The 18,463-nt window shown below is 42.8% G+C and overlaps 1 protein-coding gene across 5 annotated transcripts in view; it reads left to right on the top strand.

The window, feature by feature from the left end:
- TRAPPC12 (trafficking protein particle complex subunit 12) overlaps positions 1-18,463 on the top strand; it is a 118,939-nt gene that overhangs the window by 42,600 nt on the left and 57,876 nt on the right. For all 5 annotated transcript variants that reach the window (XM_066597701.1, XM_066597708.1, XM_066597692.1 and 2 more), the window contains exons 4-5: positions 184-297; positions 8,374-8,512. In XM_066597701.1, the coding sequence (XP_066453798.1) occupies positions 184-297; positions 8,374-8,512 (253 nt within the window). The remainder of the gene's footprint in view (positions 1-183; positions 298-8,373; positions 8,513-18,463) is intronic.

Raw genomic sequence — 18,463 nt, 5'->3', positions numbered from 1 at the left:
GCTTCACTTACTGCCTAATTATACGTACAGCTTTGACAAATGACATCCCTGGCTTTTCTGGCCATCTTTACTGACCTTGTCATCATTACTGATGACTAGATCGAGCCGCTTCAAGCAAATGAACCAGCTGAGCATTTTATTGGCATCATTTATTAGTTACCATCTTCTGTTCTCTTCCCACAGAATAGTAAGAATTGGCGGGCTGCAGTCGACCTGAGTGGGAGGCTTCTGAATGCCCACGGGCAAGGGTATGGCAAGAGCGGTCAGCCGACTAACCACACCACCGACTCTCTGCAGGTGAGATTGCTACTTATTGCTTGGCCGGCTGCTTTTAAGGAACACCCTAATCTGTGCAAAGAAAAATGGAGCTCCCATCCATAGCAGCCAGGCAGGTTCTAGCGGCTTTATTTCTCTAGTGCTTTGGGATCTGATTGAGTCATAAGAGACCGCTCATGTTTAAGTGGATGGGTGTTCAAAAAATATGGTTGGTTTTTAATGGTTTTGACCTTCAGGTAAAAGGTTGCAGAGTGTTTATATACATTTAAGCCTGGGTTCAAACAGAGAAGATTTGCTGCGGTTTTTCCGTTGCGGTTTTGCCGCGGATTGCAGTTGCATATCCGCACTGCAGCAAAACCGCTGCGTGTGCAGTGCAGCACAAATGAGTTTTGCAAAAAAGCTGTTCTCACAGGGCGGATTTTTTCCACACAGCCGCAGTGCGGAAATGCAACTGTGGCGCAGTTTTCAAAGATGCAGCATGTCCATTCTTCTGTCTTTTCCACAGCGCTTTTTTTGTCCATGGACCTCTATGGACGCAGCTAAATTAGCACCAAAATATGCGGCAAAAAATAAAAAAAACGCTGCGGAAAAAAACGCTTGCGGATTTTTCCGCAAGAAAATCCACAAGCCAAAATTAGCCTTTGAAGCGGTTTTGCCGCAGAAGCATTTCTTCTGCGGCAAAACTGCAGCTAATCCGCCCTGTGTGAACCCAGCCTAAGACCTCATGTCCACGGGCAAAAGAAGAATTAAAATCCGCTGCGGATTTTAACTCTTCTCCTGCCCGCGGATCTGCATCCCATAGGGATGCATTGACCACCCGTGGGTAGCTAAATACCCGCGGATGGTCAATAAAAGTGATTTTTTTTTTTTTTTTTTTTTTTTTTTATTTATTTATTTATTTTTTTATTTTTTTTAAATGGAGCATGAAAAAATCTGGACATGCTCCATTTTCGTGCGGGTCTCCTGCGTGGACGGCTCCCGCGGGCTTCTATTGAAGCCTATGGAAACCGTCCGGATCCTCGGGAGATCCAAATAGGAATTTACTCACCCGCTCCGGATCTTCCCTTTGCCGCGGCTTCATCTTCTCTCTGTCGCGGCCGGATCTTTTTTCTTCGGGACTGCGCATGCGCGGGGCACGTAACCGCCGTGCCCTGCGCATCCGCCGAAGAAAGAAGATCCGGCCGCGACAGAGAGAAGATGAAGCCGCGGCAAAGGGAAGATCCGGAGCGGGCGAGAGGTAAGTTTATGCCTCATGTCCGCAGGGCAGGAGGGACCCGCTACGGATTCTCTATGGAGAATCCGGAGCGGGCCTGATTTTCCCCGTGGACATGAGGCCTTAAGGTTCTCCACTTTGCACAATCTCTACAGTCGTGGCCAAAAGTTTTGAGGCTGATTCAAATTTTGGTTTTCACAAAGTTTTCTGCTTCAGTTTTTTTATAGTGACAATTTGCATTACCTCTAGATTATTATGAATTGCAATTAATTGTAAAGTTATTCCTTACCATGAAAATTAACTTAACCCCTTAGTGACGAAGCCGGTTTGCGCCTTGGTGATTAAGCCAAATTTTGGAAATCTGACGTGTGACTTTAACATAGAATAACTCCGTAAAGGTTTTGCATATCCAAGTGATTCTGACATTGTTTTTTTCGCCACATATTGTACTTCATTCAGGTGCTAAAAATAGACCAATTTAGAATTTGTGTAATATTTATTAAAAACTCCAAAATTGTGAAAATATTTGAAAAAAAAAAATGTCCTTTTTCTCACATTTTCAACTGCAATATCTCAAATATGCGCAAACATACTGTACAAATTTTTGACAAGGTATACATTTCCATCTGTTTACTTTCTTCTGGAAGCACATTGGAAAAACTTTTCTTTTTTCTTAAACCATTTAGGGGACGTACCAATTCAAAATTGATTATTAACATTCATTTTGAGGAGCATTTTGTTTTCCTACACCAAGCCAAGATTGCAAAGGCTCATGAGTGTCAGAATGATACCCCAACAAATGACCGCATTTTTAAAAAAATACATTTGAATGTATTCTTTGAGGGGGGTCAGGAGTATTTTGACCCCGTAGTTTCTTTTCAGGAGTTAATGCAATTTTAGAAGAGAAAAAATAAATTATCATATTTTTGCAAATATCTTCTTAGACAGGATTTTTTTCTAAAGTGCACATGAAAACGAGGCTTTGCACCCCAAAATTGATACCCCTGTTTGTCCTGTGCTTAGAAACTAACCCATTGTGGCCCAATTTTTTATGTCCATATGTACAATGGGGCCCAAACCGAAAGGAGCAGCCGGTGGCTTTCAGAACAGACATTTTGCTTGATGATTTAGGCCCTATTGCCCACTTGTAGAGCCCTTGAGCCACCAAAACGACAGGGAACCCCAACAAATGACCCCATTTTGAAGACAAGACCCCTTAACGAATTCATCTAGAGGTGTGCTGCGTATTTTGACCCCATAGTTTTTGAATGAATCTAAGCAAAGCCGAAGGGAAAAAATTACAATTTTGGTTTTTTTTTGGCAATTGTCATTTTAAAAACAGTTTTTTTTTTTTTGTACAGCACACATAAGAATGAAGGCTTTCACCCCAAAATGGGTCCTCCTGTTTGCCGTGTGTTCAGAAACATAACCGTTGTGGCTCTAATCTTATGTCCGTATACACAACGGGGCCCACACCGAAAGGAGCATCAAACTTCAACAGTTTTTTAACTTTTTTACATGATCGCCATTATCCATTGGATAACGACGATCACGTGACTGAGGGGCCATTCACTGCGGCCCTCGGTCACTGCACCAGGTTCTCAACTACCTTTAGGCCCAATGTCCACGGGGAAACTTGATTTGCAGAATCCGTGCAGGGCACCCGCAAATCAAATTGCCCATAGAGATAAATTGGTGTGGGCAAATGGATTAAAACATGCTGATTTGATTTGTGGACGTTTTTGGTCCAGAAAGCAAATCGCAGCGTGCTCCATTGAAGTCAATGGAAGCCGTCTGATCCGCGGCACACTCGCCGCTGACCCTGCAGATGTGCCGCAGAACCATGGGAAGTTTAAATAACAAAACTGTACTGCGCATGTCTGACAGCGAGCCGTGAGGACCATGCGCAGTACAGCGAAACCGGTAGTGGAGGGATCCGCACAGACGCTGCTGCTGTGGATATGAGGCCTTGGTAGATGAGGTATGGGGAAAAGCCCTCTTCCAGCCTTGGAACGCACACTCTTATATTAGGAAGTGGCTTCTAGCATGATCAGCTTCTGTCGGACAGCATACGCAGGCCATTGTAATATGGGTGACCTTTGCTGTGAGGAATCCAGTTCTGTAGCCCATCCTGCAATAATGAAAAAATTATCTCACCTATAGAAGAGCTTTTGTGGTACTTGTAGTTTGTCTGCCCAAAGGAAAAACAACCTTAGATCCGTTTAGCCATCCGGTCCTATGGCTTGTTCATTAGCAAAAAAAGGTGTGGGAATCCGGACACATGGATAAAATTTTTCCTTTGCTTTATTTCCATATCAGGCTTGCATAGTCAGGTACATGGTTTCACAGGTACATGGTTTTACAAGTACAAGAACGCGTATCGGCGTAAAGCCTTGTTCACCTGAACAAGGCTTTACGCCGATACGCGTTCTTGTACTTGTAAAACCATGTACCTGTGAAACCATGTACCTGACTATGCAAGCCTGATATGGAAATAAAGCAAAGGAAAAATTTTATCCATGTGTCCGGATTCCCACACCTTTTTTTGCTGTAGCCCATCCCCTCCAGACTGTTTTCTGCACCTTTTGTCCTGGTCTTCAGGTCACATGACCAACACTCTGACCAAGCTGTGTGTCCTGCAGTTAAGAGGTTTTCATTGCCTCAGAAATGTATACAATAAAGAAGAAAAAAAAAACATATGCTTTTCTCCAGTGGCTCCCCCCCCATTCAGTGCTGAAGCCCTGGTACCCACCAATCGCAACCCAGAAAAAGCTGGTGGTCGGTCACATGCAATGCATCGTGCACATGACCGCTCAACCAATCGCAGGCTTCAGCAGTTATGGAAGAACATGCACAATGAACAGTGAGCGTCGGTTCTGAGCAGCGGGCATCGGAGCTTCAGCGCTCGACAGAGAGCTGCTGGAGTGGAGTGTGTTTTTGTCTTTTTTTTTTTTTTTTTATATACTACTGAAGCACTAATTTACAAAAATATATATTTTAAAGTCTCGGGTAATCCCATTGATGGGGCAGATTTATGACCACGCTCATAAACTGTAACAACCAATCACGGAGTGGCTTTCATTTCTTATCCTTTTCTTGATAATAAAAGCTGCTCTGTAATTGGTTCCTTTGGGCAAGAAAGACAGGTTTTTGGCAGCACCATAAATCTGCCACATAGAGCGTAGTCAGAGTGCTGGTCATGTGACCTGGGGACCAACTACAGAACTGGATTCTTCACAGCAGAGGTCATTGATATGGTGACGGATTTCTCAAAAATATATTTTTTAAATCCAAAGCCTGGAGAGCTTCTCTGAGAATGTTTGTAATGACTTTTTTATCATACTGATGGGCAAACTGGTTGCAAAAAAAGGTAAATTGAGGTGGATTAGTAAATTTTCTTTCTTCGCCTCTTAAAGTGACCCTCTGGTCCTAGACAAACAAAGATGGCCGCTCTGCTCCTCTGACTAGCTGATGCACCCTGTTCATTAGTATGCATTGGTAGTTGAAGATGCTTCTCTGACTAGCCAATGCTAATCATTCAAATCAGGTGTAGGTATTGCGCTGTATTCACACGGGCGAGTACGATATCTGTCCGAGAAACTTAGTCCGATACTGCAGTATTAAAATTATATATATTTTTTTTCCTTCTGTGATTGTGATGCGATTTGCGAGAAAAAGATGTTGTATCTCTCCACCAGTGTTAAGGCAGCAGGAATGCAGTCCTAAGCTCCCGCTCACGACCTGAAGGTTGCAGGTTCAATCCGTGCATGGTTCAGGTAGGCGGCTCAAGGTCGACTCAGGCTTCCATCCTTCCGAGATCACAATTGTCATTGTGTATACACCCTTGGACTAATGATGCATCTTAATGCACCGCGTACATCAGATAGTCGGAGAAGCGGTGCAGCCATTTTTGTTTGTCCAGTAAGTGTCAGGTATTGCTCTGGCATAGTTTACCAAAAACCTAAACTCTGTACGGGAAGATATATGGCACCCATTAGTTTAATCTTTTATGTAAAGGGGTTTTCCATACAAATAACTATTGATGTTGGAGCTTCGGGATAGGCCACCAGTAGTTCATTGTCTGGGATACCGGCCAATCAGCTGATCAAGCCCCGCAGTACACAATACAGGCTGGGGTTTCATTGCAAGCTCCACCTGCAGTTACATGCGCTGGCCACTACACGGCTCCGAGCAGTGAGCAATCTGATCAGCTGATCAACGAGATGCTTAAGCAGCAGAACTCAAGTTGAACCTCCACCAAGACGATATTGGTGACCTATTCTAAGGTTAGGCCTTCGATATCTGAGACCCCTGTTAAGGAATATGGTATATGTTATCCTAGCGGAAGGCACTGTAAATTTCCATTGCTTTCATCTAAAATTCACCTTGGGACTTTCCATTGCTACTAGTAGAGTCTTGTTTGGTTTCATCAGATGAAGGTAGGGTCAGTGACTTGGGGTATAAGTAGTATGTGGATGATGCACGGATTGATCGCCGTATCTCTGCTGACGCGGTGGTGCCGCTCACAGGACTCTCCTAACTTGTATCACGTCTACCGATATCATTTTATTCTCAAATCCACAAAATAACAGAAGCCGAATCGTACAGTCAGAAGAGATGTTCTTCTTTCTCTACTGTTTGTTTCCTCATGTGTTCCGGTTTTTCTCACTTATGCCAAAGCATACTATATTGGATATTGGCCGGCATCTGATAGTTTTGGTGCATGGCAAAGGCTTTCTATAAACGATGACAATAGCGCCACCTGCTGACCCTGATATTGCACAAGTGGCTCCACAGTAGAAATTCATACCTGGCTGGTTAAATTTTGATGAGATTTAATATACAGAGGACGCATCTCGTCGAGGCCTGTGCTATAATTGGAGTATTTTAATATTTAAAGCGGTTTTTATCACTTCAGCAATTAAATTGATACAGAAATGATTAAAAATTATTTAAACATATTATACATAACTATTATCAGGGTTTTCAAGATCTCTGCTTGTTGTCATTCAGTGGGGGACCTTCATTGTTTAGCTTTTGTGGATAAAAAAAAGTGTCCCGGTCATGTGATGGATATACAGTGTTTGTTAGAAGACGCACCTGATACCTGTAGCGTGCCGTGTACCGGTGTCCGTCACATGACCACCACTGATTTCTAGCCGCAAGAAAGGAAACAATGATTTGATTAATTAAGGCAAGCAGAGATCTTGCAAACTGTTAGCAGTTAATGCAGAAAGAGCATTAGAAAGTATAAGGGCGCTAGCGCTCACGTTTTCCCGACAAGCTGTAACGGCACTTATACCCGGGCAGCACCTGTGATTACAGATGCTGCCCGGCAATTGTCGGGGAAAACAGGAGCGCCAGCAGCTAGCGCTTGTGTAGTAGAGCTCTAACTTGTTTTTTTATTAAAGTGTTCCGATAAAAGTATCGCCTTTGCAGTAGAATGTAATTATGAGTATTGCTTCTACAGCGAAGCACAATTGCACAATCTCCGACCGTGAAAAACTGCACAAAAATTCGCAATCAGTGCGAGCAAAAAAATTGCGCACATACATTAACTCATTGAAAATAATGGGTTTCTAGATTTTAAGTAGAAATTGTGATTTTATTTATTTTTTAAATATATGGCAGATCCATAATTCTCCCTGGATGGGCTTTAGCAGGAGGGAGCGCCCTCTAATGGCCCAGCAAATGTACTTATTTATAATGCAAACCTACACCAACTCGGAGCTGGCGTGCATTTCTGAGACGAGCCTAATTTATTAAGAAGCGGGCGCCTATTAATGTATCGTCTGCTTTTCACGCAGCGCACTGTAGATCAAGGCAGGTGTAGGAAATATATTAACCCTTTCCTTGGATTGTGCCATTCCTCCTAGAAACTTATGAATAAACTGACAATTAGGCATTAAGGAGCATTCACACTGCGTTTTTTTGTATCCGTTAAACCTATATGTATTTATGCTGCAAACTCTAAAAACTCGGATGTCACAAAAAGTGTAAAAACAAAACCTAGACCTCATTTTCAGTAAAGAATTTTTTTTTTTTTTATGTATAGGTTTGCATAGGTTTTTACATTAAAAAGCATAGGTTTTAATGAAGACGAAAACAGGAAACCTCTAGACGTATACATTTTTCTAGGGGAAAGAAACTGCGCATACTGTACAATACGTCAGACCATAGGAAATTAGTCTAAAAAGGAGGGAATGAGTATACATTTTTTTGGTGACCCACTAGCGCAGTCAACTACGGGGTGGCGCAAAAAAAAAAGCATTGAAAAGCAAACCTGTGAAACACTGACAAGCAGAGAAAATAAATTTCTTTACGTTTTTACTTTAAAACTCTTTGAATGCGTTAAAGTGTACATTTTTATACTTTTTTAGTAGCTTGAAAATGTATATTTTTAATGAATACAAAAAATGCAGTGTGAATGCTCCCTTACCATGTGCCATTATGGTGTGATACTATCAGATGGTGCAGGGACCTATCCCCAACTAGCCACACCCACTTGTTAATAGGTTCATAAACTTCCCGCAGGAGTAACGGGAGGAACATTGTGGAGATGTACAAAAAGATGCTCCAGAAATATTTAATGCAAAGTACAAGTTCTCACGAAGACATTCCTATTTAGATGTGAGCGAGTTAGTCGGGTATTTACAGCTTAATGTCAATCAGCCCAGTATAGATATATTCAAATAGGGGTTTTAGCATAGGACTCCGGGGAACGGACTAATTTTGTCAGTATGGAGGAGACACATCTGTTTTTGCAAGGGGCTGATGAGACCACCAGAACGTCGGGCTCGGGGCAGCCAATACGCTCAACAATCATGTAATGTTACCAAATCGATACATATTGGCTGAGCTAACGGGATTTTGATGTCTTCCAGCTCTGGTTTCTCCGTCTCTCCTTGCTGGTGAAGCTTGGATTATTTCAAAATGCAGAAATGGAGTTCGAACCATTTAAAAACCTTGACCAGCCGGATCTGTACTACGAATATTACCCTCATGTCTATCCGGGACGCAGAGGTAAGACACATACGTTATCTCACTGCTATGACTGAGTGTGAGCCAATGCACAAATCACTGGTTTGGAGTCTAGTAAGTTTGAAGGGTGGAGTAAGCAAGGGTAGTCCAAAAACACACCAAGCTCTGTACTCAAGTACTTTCCCCCTAATCAGTCCAATAAACAAATTGTAAGGGACCAGAAGAAACTTAATATACATACATGACTGTTTCGGCTTTGTGTAGCAAATCCTACTGAATGGCTTAAAGAGGTTGTTGGATTGCCATAGGAGTAGAGCTGCAGCCCTGAGCTCCTCCCGGTCTTTCTGTTGGAACGGTACCATCTGCCAGTTAGAGGCTGCAGCACCCGCGTGCCATTCTCCTGACATATCTGCTCAGATGCTGTGAGTGGATATGCCAGAAGAACTGCATCTGTGCATTGCAGCCTCTGATTGGCTGTAGCGGTCAGGTACTGGTCGTTCCAAAACAAAGATCAGGAGGATTGCAGGGCTGCAGCGCTAGATCTCTGGGTTGACGACGGTAAGTGCTGGAGTTGTTGTTAAAAACCTATAGTAATCAGATAACCCTTTTTTTTAAAGAGTATTTGTCACAAGAGTTACGTTGCCCAAACCACAGTCAGCATGGGATACCTATTGTCCCCGTGTGTGCTGTATTCCAAAATGCTGTAGCGTCTCCAAACACCCCCCCCCCCCCCATACTTTGACGCTTGAATCTGAGTTGAAACTGAGCTCTGAGTCATGGGGGTGCGCCACGCCGGCCTCTCCCCACCTGCATGGTGCAGACTGGCGCCTCTCCCCACCTGCATTGTGCAGACTGGTCGCTCACCCTCTTTTGTGAACAGGAACAAAGCTGTCAATCTTCTTGATGTAAGCAGGTAGAGCCCTGGAACAGCGCCGCCCCGTGACTTTGAAGTTTGATGTTTTTTCTGAAATGTTGAAGCATTACAGAATAAACCTATACATGGAGGCCTTGTGTCGTGCCTACTTCTTTCCCAGGTTCGTGCTGCCTGTGCTTCAGGCAGTATGAATCTGGTGACAGATTTCTTTTTAAAGGGATTTTTCTAGAGATGAGCGAGTATACTCGCTAAGGCACATTACTCGAGCGAGTAGTGCCTTAGCCGAGTATCTCCCCGCTCGTCTCTAAAGATTCGGGGGCCGGCGTGGGTGACAGGTGAGTTGTGGGGGGGAGAGAGGGAGAGATAGATCTCTCCTCCATTCCTCCCCACTCTCCCCCGCCGGCCCCCGAATCTTTCGAGACGAGCAGGGAGATACTCGGCTAAGGCACTACTCGCTCGAGTAATGTGTCTTAGCAAGTGTACTCACTCATCTCTAGATTTTTCCATAGGGCAGGTTATAAATGTATGATCACTGGGGGTCCAAACTGCTAGGATCCCAAGGGATCGCAAGAACAATCAGTGAATCCCCCTCGCGAATGGATCGGCAGTGCATATGCCTGTCCGCTGCTCCATTCACTTTTATGGGATTTCTCCATAGACTGTAAATGGAGCAGTGGCCATGGATGTGCACCACCTCAATCTCTGGGAGGACTCAGGGTGTGCCGCTCTCATAGTCCCTGGGATTGTGGTGCTCATCTGTGTTTTTAATGGAAAAAGCCCTTTAATATTCTGGTTGGATCAGTCTAGGTCTTCTATCTAGTCTTAGTGGTCATTTTCCCGTAACCCTTCTGCACACGTAGACTGAATGCATCTACTGTATGTCGTATCCATCTCTACATCAATATAAATCTTCTGGAGAGGAAATAAATGTGCGTTCCTCACGCTTGCACATTCCTCCGGCAGATAGGTGAGAGTCCCGGTAATAGCGGGAGACCTCTTTCTGTCACTTTGATACTGCAGGGGAAAATTTCCTTCACCTAAAGTGCCCGTCTGGGAGCCATTGCCTTTTCATTTGTTCAATTTGCATCTTCCTTCCCTTATAATTACTAGTTTTCCCTGTCTGCTTTTTCCGAGTGCTGCACAAGAATCATTTGATTTTCTCCTCTCTCCCATTCATGTGCAACCTTCAGCTATTCCTCTTCCTGACAATTCAAAGGCTTCTGTATTCATGCCGGGTAGTAAAACAGCAAGTCCTCTCTGCCTCACTTACTTACTGTGTTTTCTGATTTATTGTTTTGAACAAAGCAAGTTATGTGGTACTACAGATACCAGCAAACTCTTAGAAGAGGATTCAGGCTTGGAAGGTCAACAATTGTGCAGTCCTAGGAAACTCGTCACCCGCTGCCCCCGTCTACATCATTCTCACCACTTCCATCTTATCACTTCCTTATTTGCATAAATTACCCAGAGGATCTTGCATGGCCTTTATAAGTCTCCTCACTCACCTTCTAGGAGTCCCCACACACATTTAGATGCTCTCCTTGGGAAGAGATTATACCATTCCCCATCCCATTTGCCCCCTAGGTGTCTCCACTCACTTTTTGGGTGCTCTCCTTAAGGGACATGACACCCCTCCTGTTATATTACTACTTTGATAGTTTTATAGAACTCCTGCAGTATATGCTCATTGACTCTCAACGGCGCTTTGGACACATCCGGATCGTAAACGCTGCCAGCCGAATTCACCCTTAGACTGCCTTCACACTGGCAGAAAAATGGCACAAGATTTGTGCGTTGCAAGACTCTCAAATATGAACCACATTCTTTAGAATGGGGTCATACACATGAATGTTTTTTTTGCATGGCACTGCGATTCGATGCTGTGCGGGAAACAAATCGCGGCATGTTCTTTCTCTGTGCGTACTCTCGCATCGCAGCGCCCATTGTCTTCAATGGGGCCCGCAGCAGCATTGCAAGGTCTTCCACTGAAAACAATGCGAAAACTCCGCAATCTTCTACCCTAGCCGACAGTCGCCGCGGATGGTCGCTACATCCCAGAACTGATGTGAGGTTGTTTTGACATGAAAATGCCTCACATCCTTGGGGATTTCACATGGTGGGGAGCGCGATATGGGGGCGGGATTCACAGCCCCGGATCGCACCTGCCAGTGTGAATTTAGCCTGTTTGCTCTATTTTGCTCTATTTATCGCAATGATGGAATGCTGCGATTCAGAATGCGGAGTTTTTTGAATGCATGTGTGAGAGCGACCTAAGGCTAGCTTCACAGTGATGAGCACGATGTGGGGCCGGCCCCATCGCAAATGATGGGCGCAGCAAAAGAGCACACAGGGAGATAGAACATGCCACGACTTGTTTCCCACATAGCATTGCATTGCGGTGCCATGCAAGAAAACATCACTCGTGTATGAGCCCAGTCAAAAGAAGAGTTTATATTTGTGCGTTGCAAGATTTTCTCAACCGCGTGAAGCTGGCCTAATGGTTTGTCCACAGTGGCACTTTTATGCAGACAAGAAACGCACATGAAAAAACTGTAGAAACGTGTGAATTTTAAGCAAATGTTTACGTTTTTAAAATATGCACGATAGACGGTTTAGATTTTTTTCCCCTACAATTTGACTACAATGTTAAAGGGGTTCTGTCATTAAAAAAAAAAAAAAAAGCTATAATAATTCTATACTTCCAAACTCCTCCCCCATCAGTGTACTTATCAGATCTTCAGCTCCCCTATCTTCTGTCTCCTGCACTCTGGGGGTCACTTCACCTCCAGCTGCCTGATTCCTCTCCTTCCTGTGAGGTTATGTACATTCACAGGCAGTTTCCTTCCTGCCAGCCAATGTAAGTTACGTCACAGTTCGCAGCCCAGCAGGGAGTGCCGAGCTACTGCAGAGACTGCTCATGCACGCTGCCTCGGTAATAGATCAGCATACCTAGCCAGTGAATGCTACGTCACAGGGACGTGACCTTCTCTGAAGAATGTGAGGAATGCTGGTTTCATAACAAGCCTCCCGGCTGGAGGAGACTAGACTCGGGGCACTGCAGAAGCTCGGGGAGGAGAAGATGCCATACGTTGACTGCCTGTGGAGTAATAGGAGAGTATAGAATTTTTTTTTTGTTTTTTGTTAATGACCCAACCCCTTTAAAAAAAGATACATTTCCCTCTAGTTTTATTTATTTATTTATTTATATATATATATATATATATATATATATATATATATATATATATATATATATATATGAGATCACTTGCTAAAGAACATATTAGGGCGTATGCATTGTTCGACTACTTTTAACCCGCCATAACCTTTGCGTCCATAAACGTTACGTTTTCTTCTGATATTGGGTGTAAAAACTCGTGAATTTCACGGATAACCATTTTGATACTGTTGACGGGCCCTGGGCACGCCTCTTCTCTTTGACACAGATGTCGTCCCCTACTTCATCCCAAAGCTGGTCGTCCTCTCGGGACATCGGAAACAGCACATGTGCAGAGGAAGCCTGGTGCTTGCGCCCACAGTAGGGCAAAATAAAACGGTCCTCAGTAGTGCTTCTTGACATTTCACGCTAACCCTGCACAAGACATCAGGTGATCTCTGAATGTACGTCACTCTTGATGTGTTGAGATGACCACTGGCTTTTGGATGACCTAGGGGATGTCATCCACAGGAGTCAAAGAAAATGGGCAAGCTTAGTGAGAATTCAGTTGGCAGCTTTCACTGTCTGCATAGACCCAGTTGACTATTGAGAGCTGAACTACCTTATCAAAAGTATGCAGTATTGGATATATATCTGGAAATATGAAGAATGAAAATATGGCGGGTAAGGCAGGTACCCTTCAGTTATGCCGCTTAGTCCTGGGCTTTAATCCCGGCCGATAGTAAGACTATGGCGTGGGATTAAAGCTTCTGCTCCTGCAATGTAGCAGGAGCAGGTTGGGTCCTTGGCTGTAAGAAACCGCTTTTGCCTTTCTCCTCTGGGTCCTCGGCTGTCACTAACAGTTCCTGCCTTTTCTCTTGGTGAGCACTATGTAATAGAGAGGGAAAGCAGACGTGCCACTTCTGCTACGCGACCCGGCGATCAATTGATTGTCAGGTGCCTCCTGCCAGAGCAGAGCTGCAGGGTCTTAAAATCCCTAAAAAAAATGACTGGTCCTTTTGGGCCAAAACGGATTGAAGTAGCAGTAAACCTAGAAATGAATGCTAAAAGTAAACTTGCCTACACCATTTCACTCTGCGGTATTTTCAGCATGTTCCTGAGACTGTCTGTAGAAATCCCGTAGATAACAGAGGTAGATCTCAGGCTGATCTCTTCCATTTTCAGCTGGTAATCAGCTGAGGAGGCGGGGCTTAACAATATTTTTTGACTAGGGCAGAAAGAAGAGACTCCTACTGCAGCCATTAGTTACAATCAGTCACAGCATTGTGAGGAAGGGGACATGGCGGAACTCTTGGGACACACAGAAGGCTCCTTTCATCTATTTCTCCGTTTTATTTGTAATATGAGTTAAAATAGGTTCAAAGGAATTGAGGAGATTATGGGAGGGAAAGCTGAGATATTTGTGCATTTTCTGGGTCCCTTTAAACTCCCAGATCCAGAGCTGTGGGTCTGTTCCTGAGATGCAGGAGCTGAGATATTTGGTGCCACCTTTAGTACAACAACCGTTCTGTGCATTGTGGGTGACTGCTCTGCTCTCCATGGGAACCTGAAGATTCAGTGTAGTCATCCACTGACTGAGAGGTTGGTTGCTAGATGATGATTCAAGTGTATTCTTCAAACCAGAAGCATAATAACATTATTCTAAAGTGAGAAAATCGGTCACTGGAGAGACACTTCTCTGCATATAAAACTGTCCCATACCATGCCGAGGGATCTGCAGTGCCTGAATCATTTCATGAATCGATAGTAATCACTTAATTTAAATGATACTCCAGGGGTATCACAGCCTTATCAATCAGGTATGCCTAATTATATATAGACCATGCATCAGAGAAGAGAACAATGAGAAACACTCAGGTGATATTTCCAAGATCTTCTGTTTTATTGTTGCAATCCAAGAGGGTATATAGTGTGACATCCTCCACAAAGTCAATAAGTCAACACCTTTATCTCCAGTTACCACCCCCCCCCCTCCTCCTCCCCCACCCTCCCTTTAGTAGAAGTCTATGGAAAGGGGGAGAGGGAACAGGAGATTAGCTGCTATGAATTCTCCTAAACACTGAACACACAAAAGATAAGATCCTCTCTCTAACATACCCTCTTAAGCAGGAACAGCAGCATGGAGGACATTATACAAGCGTACTGAGCAGTGTAGATGTGAATCCAGCACTGGGATAAGATAGAAAACTGAATAGAGCCTTCAGTAGTGTGTCTGCTTCTTTCTCACTCCCTCTCCTTAGATGTCTTTAGTACTTAATTGTAATCTGATTTCTCAATGAACCTAAAGCCCCGTTTACATGGGACAAATGTTGGGCAAACGATGCCCGACATTCTTACCCGAATTTTTTCGTTCCCGTGCTGTTGCACAGGAGCGAGTATCGTTGGCTCACAGTGAGGTGGCTGAAGGAGATTTCACTCCTCGCTCTCTCCCGCCCCTCTCTTCAATTAACACAGCCGCCGTTCCAGCTGCCCTGGCCCCCTGCTGGCTGCTCTGTCAGAGAGCCAGCGATTCTTGCTCCTGTGCAGCAGCACGGGAACGAGTATGTGTGGGGGGCGAGTTGAGATTTTTTTTTTTCTTTTTTTAGTTTTTTTAATGTAATGTACAATTTTCTGTTTCAGGAAATACTTGTATTCATAAAATAACAATTCTGGAGCAGCTTTTCTAAGCTGTTCCATTCCTCTGTTATAACTCCTGAAAATGTATACATTGACGTGTTTACAATATTACTATTTTCTATCACTAGGCCGTACCCCTACTAGGAATAGTGTCAGAGTGTGGGGACATGCCCCATTGACAAATAGAATGGTAGCACCCATTTGTGAGTTTAATTCTACATTTCCAGGAGGGAAAACAGAGGAATGGCACAACAGAGTTTGAAGAAAAGATGCTGGCTTGTTTTATGGGGAATGCAATATTTACTAAAGCAAATCTGTTAATTTTTTTTACACGTATACAATTTTTTTTACACGTATACAATATTTAGGTGGCAACACCCATACAGATCTAAGAAACTGAGGTGCATTGTGGAAACTCCTTACTACTACTCTTGGCTACTACAGTCGTACCCTTTCTTGTGGAACAAAGTGCTGAAGCAAAACGCGTCAATGCAGAATCTGTATTACCCCCCCCCCCCCCCCCAAATCTACTACGTACCATTTATAATACTGGTGTCACTTTAAGAGGCAGATGGGCTTTTGGCTAATAGTTACCGATATGCTTTCTATAGTATCTTCTCTGCTGGAGTGGTAGAGATGTGGAATTTATAGCATATTGGATACCAAATTTTGGAAAAAACAGGAAGTTAATGCTAATGCTATTTTCGTGTATCCTATGTTACATGTGAGGTTGGCTTCACAAGGGTGTATTTCATTACGCAATACGCAAAGAATAGAACCCATTGATTTTAATGGGTTCATACACATTTCCTTTATTTTTATTTATTTTTTTTTTTTTAACGCATATTTTTTAAGATATCACACTCTATCATGGCAAATTTGAAAAAAAACAACTTGTAATCGCATCTGTCTGGCTTTGCAAATCTGGAGCTGCCTGGAAAGCTAAAGTACAGTAAACTTAGTATCGCCTGCAGGAGACTGTCAGACAAAGTATTCCCATTGGTTCTTCCATGTCCGCAAGAGATTATAAGTATATACTTGCAGCCTCTCAAGGCCACGGGAAAACCAAAGCAAATTATTTTTTGTCTCATTGTCTCCTGCAGACAATAGAAGGTATACTTTAGATTTCCAGGCAGCTCCAGACTTGCAAAAATCCAATGGATATATGCTCTGTGACATGGTTGTTTGCAATCTTTTATTATTGGTTGTGATGCGTACAGTGATGTACTGCATAGACTATACCAGCTCAATTGGTACAAAACCCAAATTATGGCTTAAGCACATTACCGGTTACATGTGACCTAGGTACAGGTTTTTTTGTGGTTTTTGTTACCTAGTCGTCTTTCTGTATGTATAAATGTTAATGTTGCTTGATTTGAATTAGGTTGACTGATTTTATGCACACAGGAATAAGGAAAAATCACAGGTTTTATTGTGTAATGGGATTTTTTTGGAATAAATGTATCTAGCCACAAACCAAAAGTTTAACCCCTTAAGGGCACTGCCTTTTTTCCTCCCCACAATCATAACTCTTAAATTTATCAATCAGCGTAGCTAACTGAGGGCTTGTTTTCTTGCGGAGCGAGTTGTATTTTTCAATAATACTATGTAATGTACCATTTCGTGTACTGAAAAACCTTTAACACCTTCGAAGTGGAGTGAAATGGGGAAAAAAAAACAATTGCACCATTTTTAAGGAGAATCTTCTTTCTACAGCATACACACTATAGCAGCAATGGCACAATAACTTACATCTATGGGTCAGTATGATTACTACGATACCAAATCTATTTAATGGGGGGTTTTTGCTGCACTTTTATTTATTTATTTTTTCCCAAAGATTTTATTTTATTTTTTTTTAATTTTCTGCCGCCGTCTTTTGACATCCATGACTTTTTATTTTTTTTATTTTTCTATTGACTTAGTTGTGCAAGAGCTTTTTTTTGTGGGATGTCCTATAGTTTCTATTGGTACGATTTTGAAGTACATACTACTCATTGGTCGCTTTTTATTACAATTTTTCTTGGAGTCGGGAGTGACAAAAAATGCGCAATTCTGGCGTTTGTTTTCTGCCTGCGGGGTAAATAATGCGTCACCTTGATAGATTAGACTTTTATGAATGCAGTGATACCAAAACAAAAATGATTTGGGTGTTTGTTTTTTTATTTTTTTTCTTAGAATTTTTTTAATATAAGTGAGTGTTTTGTTTAGTTTTTTTAACTTTTTTGCTACCTTTTTTTTATTTTTTGTATTTTTTTAGAACAGTTGTTACAGGCTTGGCTTCATAGACAATTTGCAATGGCAGCCCAGGGGGCTCTCAGAAAGTCATGGCAGCCGCACGGCACCCTGCGATCTTATTGCGGGGTGGTACGGGACCCCTGAACATTCATCATTTAAAGGATTATGAACTCCCCTCAGAGCTATTGAGGGCGGGTGTCAGCTATTAAAAAAAAAAAAAAAAAAAAAAAGAAAAAATAGCCGGTGCCCGCATTGTAAGTAGCAGAATCGGCCCCTGATACACCTCCATAGAAACCGCAAAGCTCCGGGACGTAAATGTACGTCCTGTAGCATTAAGAGATCAAAGCTACCGGTTAGATTTTTTTTTTTTTTTAAATACTTGTGTTTTTTTAAAATACTTTTTAAAATACGTACGTCAGGAGCCAAAGGTTACAACCTGCGAAGAAAAGGTGTTCTATGCCAAGTATACAGTTTTATAGAAGAACAGATGTAAAGGTAAGAAGCGGCATGGAAAGTGCTGGATGTTGAGGCTTTTCCAGTTCACATCCTTCCGGATCACCATGTCAAGAATAGAGCTTAGCATTGAATTCTGTTGGAGATAGGAAGTCAATATATAGATTGACAGAGAAGAGCAGTAGAGAGGGGTAAGATGGATGACTGACAACCACATTCATTATGGATAAGCGTTTAGGATGGACCAATGATTATTGGCAGCACCTTTGACGTTACATCAATTAGGGCCTAAATTAGTATTTTTTTGCATCTTGGAGGTGAAAGCCGCAGGTATCTCCTTAACACTTCTAACATCAAGTGCAAATAGAAACTTTAGGTATGAAACTTTTCTCTGTATTTTCCGAGCCCTTTCACAAAAAAAAAATCTGTTTTGATTAAAATCGTAATTGAAAGAAGGGGTACAGGAATGGGAAAAAAAGGCTGCTGCTTTTTCCTTTAGAAACGGCGCTACTCTTGCCCTTGGGCGGTGTCTGGTTTTGCAACTCAACAGCATCCTTTTGAAGGAGGATAAACTGTGAAGGATAAATGTCAGACAAGGCTGAAGGACAAGAGAAAGGTAACCTACATCACAGAT

This window comes from Eleutherodactylus coqui, chromosome 1, assembly GCF_035609145.1.
Source record: "Eleutherodactylus coqui strain aEleCoq1 chromosome 1, aEleCoq1.hap1, whole genome shotgun sequence".
In the NCBI taxonomy this organism is placed as follows: domain Eukaryota; kingdom Metazoa; phylum Chordata; class Amphibia; order Anura; family Eleutherodactylidae; genus Eleutherodactylus; species Eleutherodactylus coqui.
Note: the sequence above shows the minus strand (reverse complement) of the source record. Positions and strands in the feature narration are given on the sequence as shown.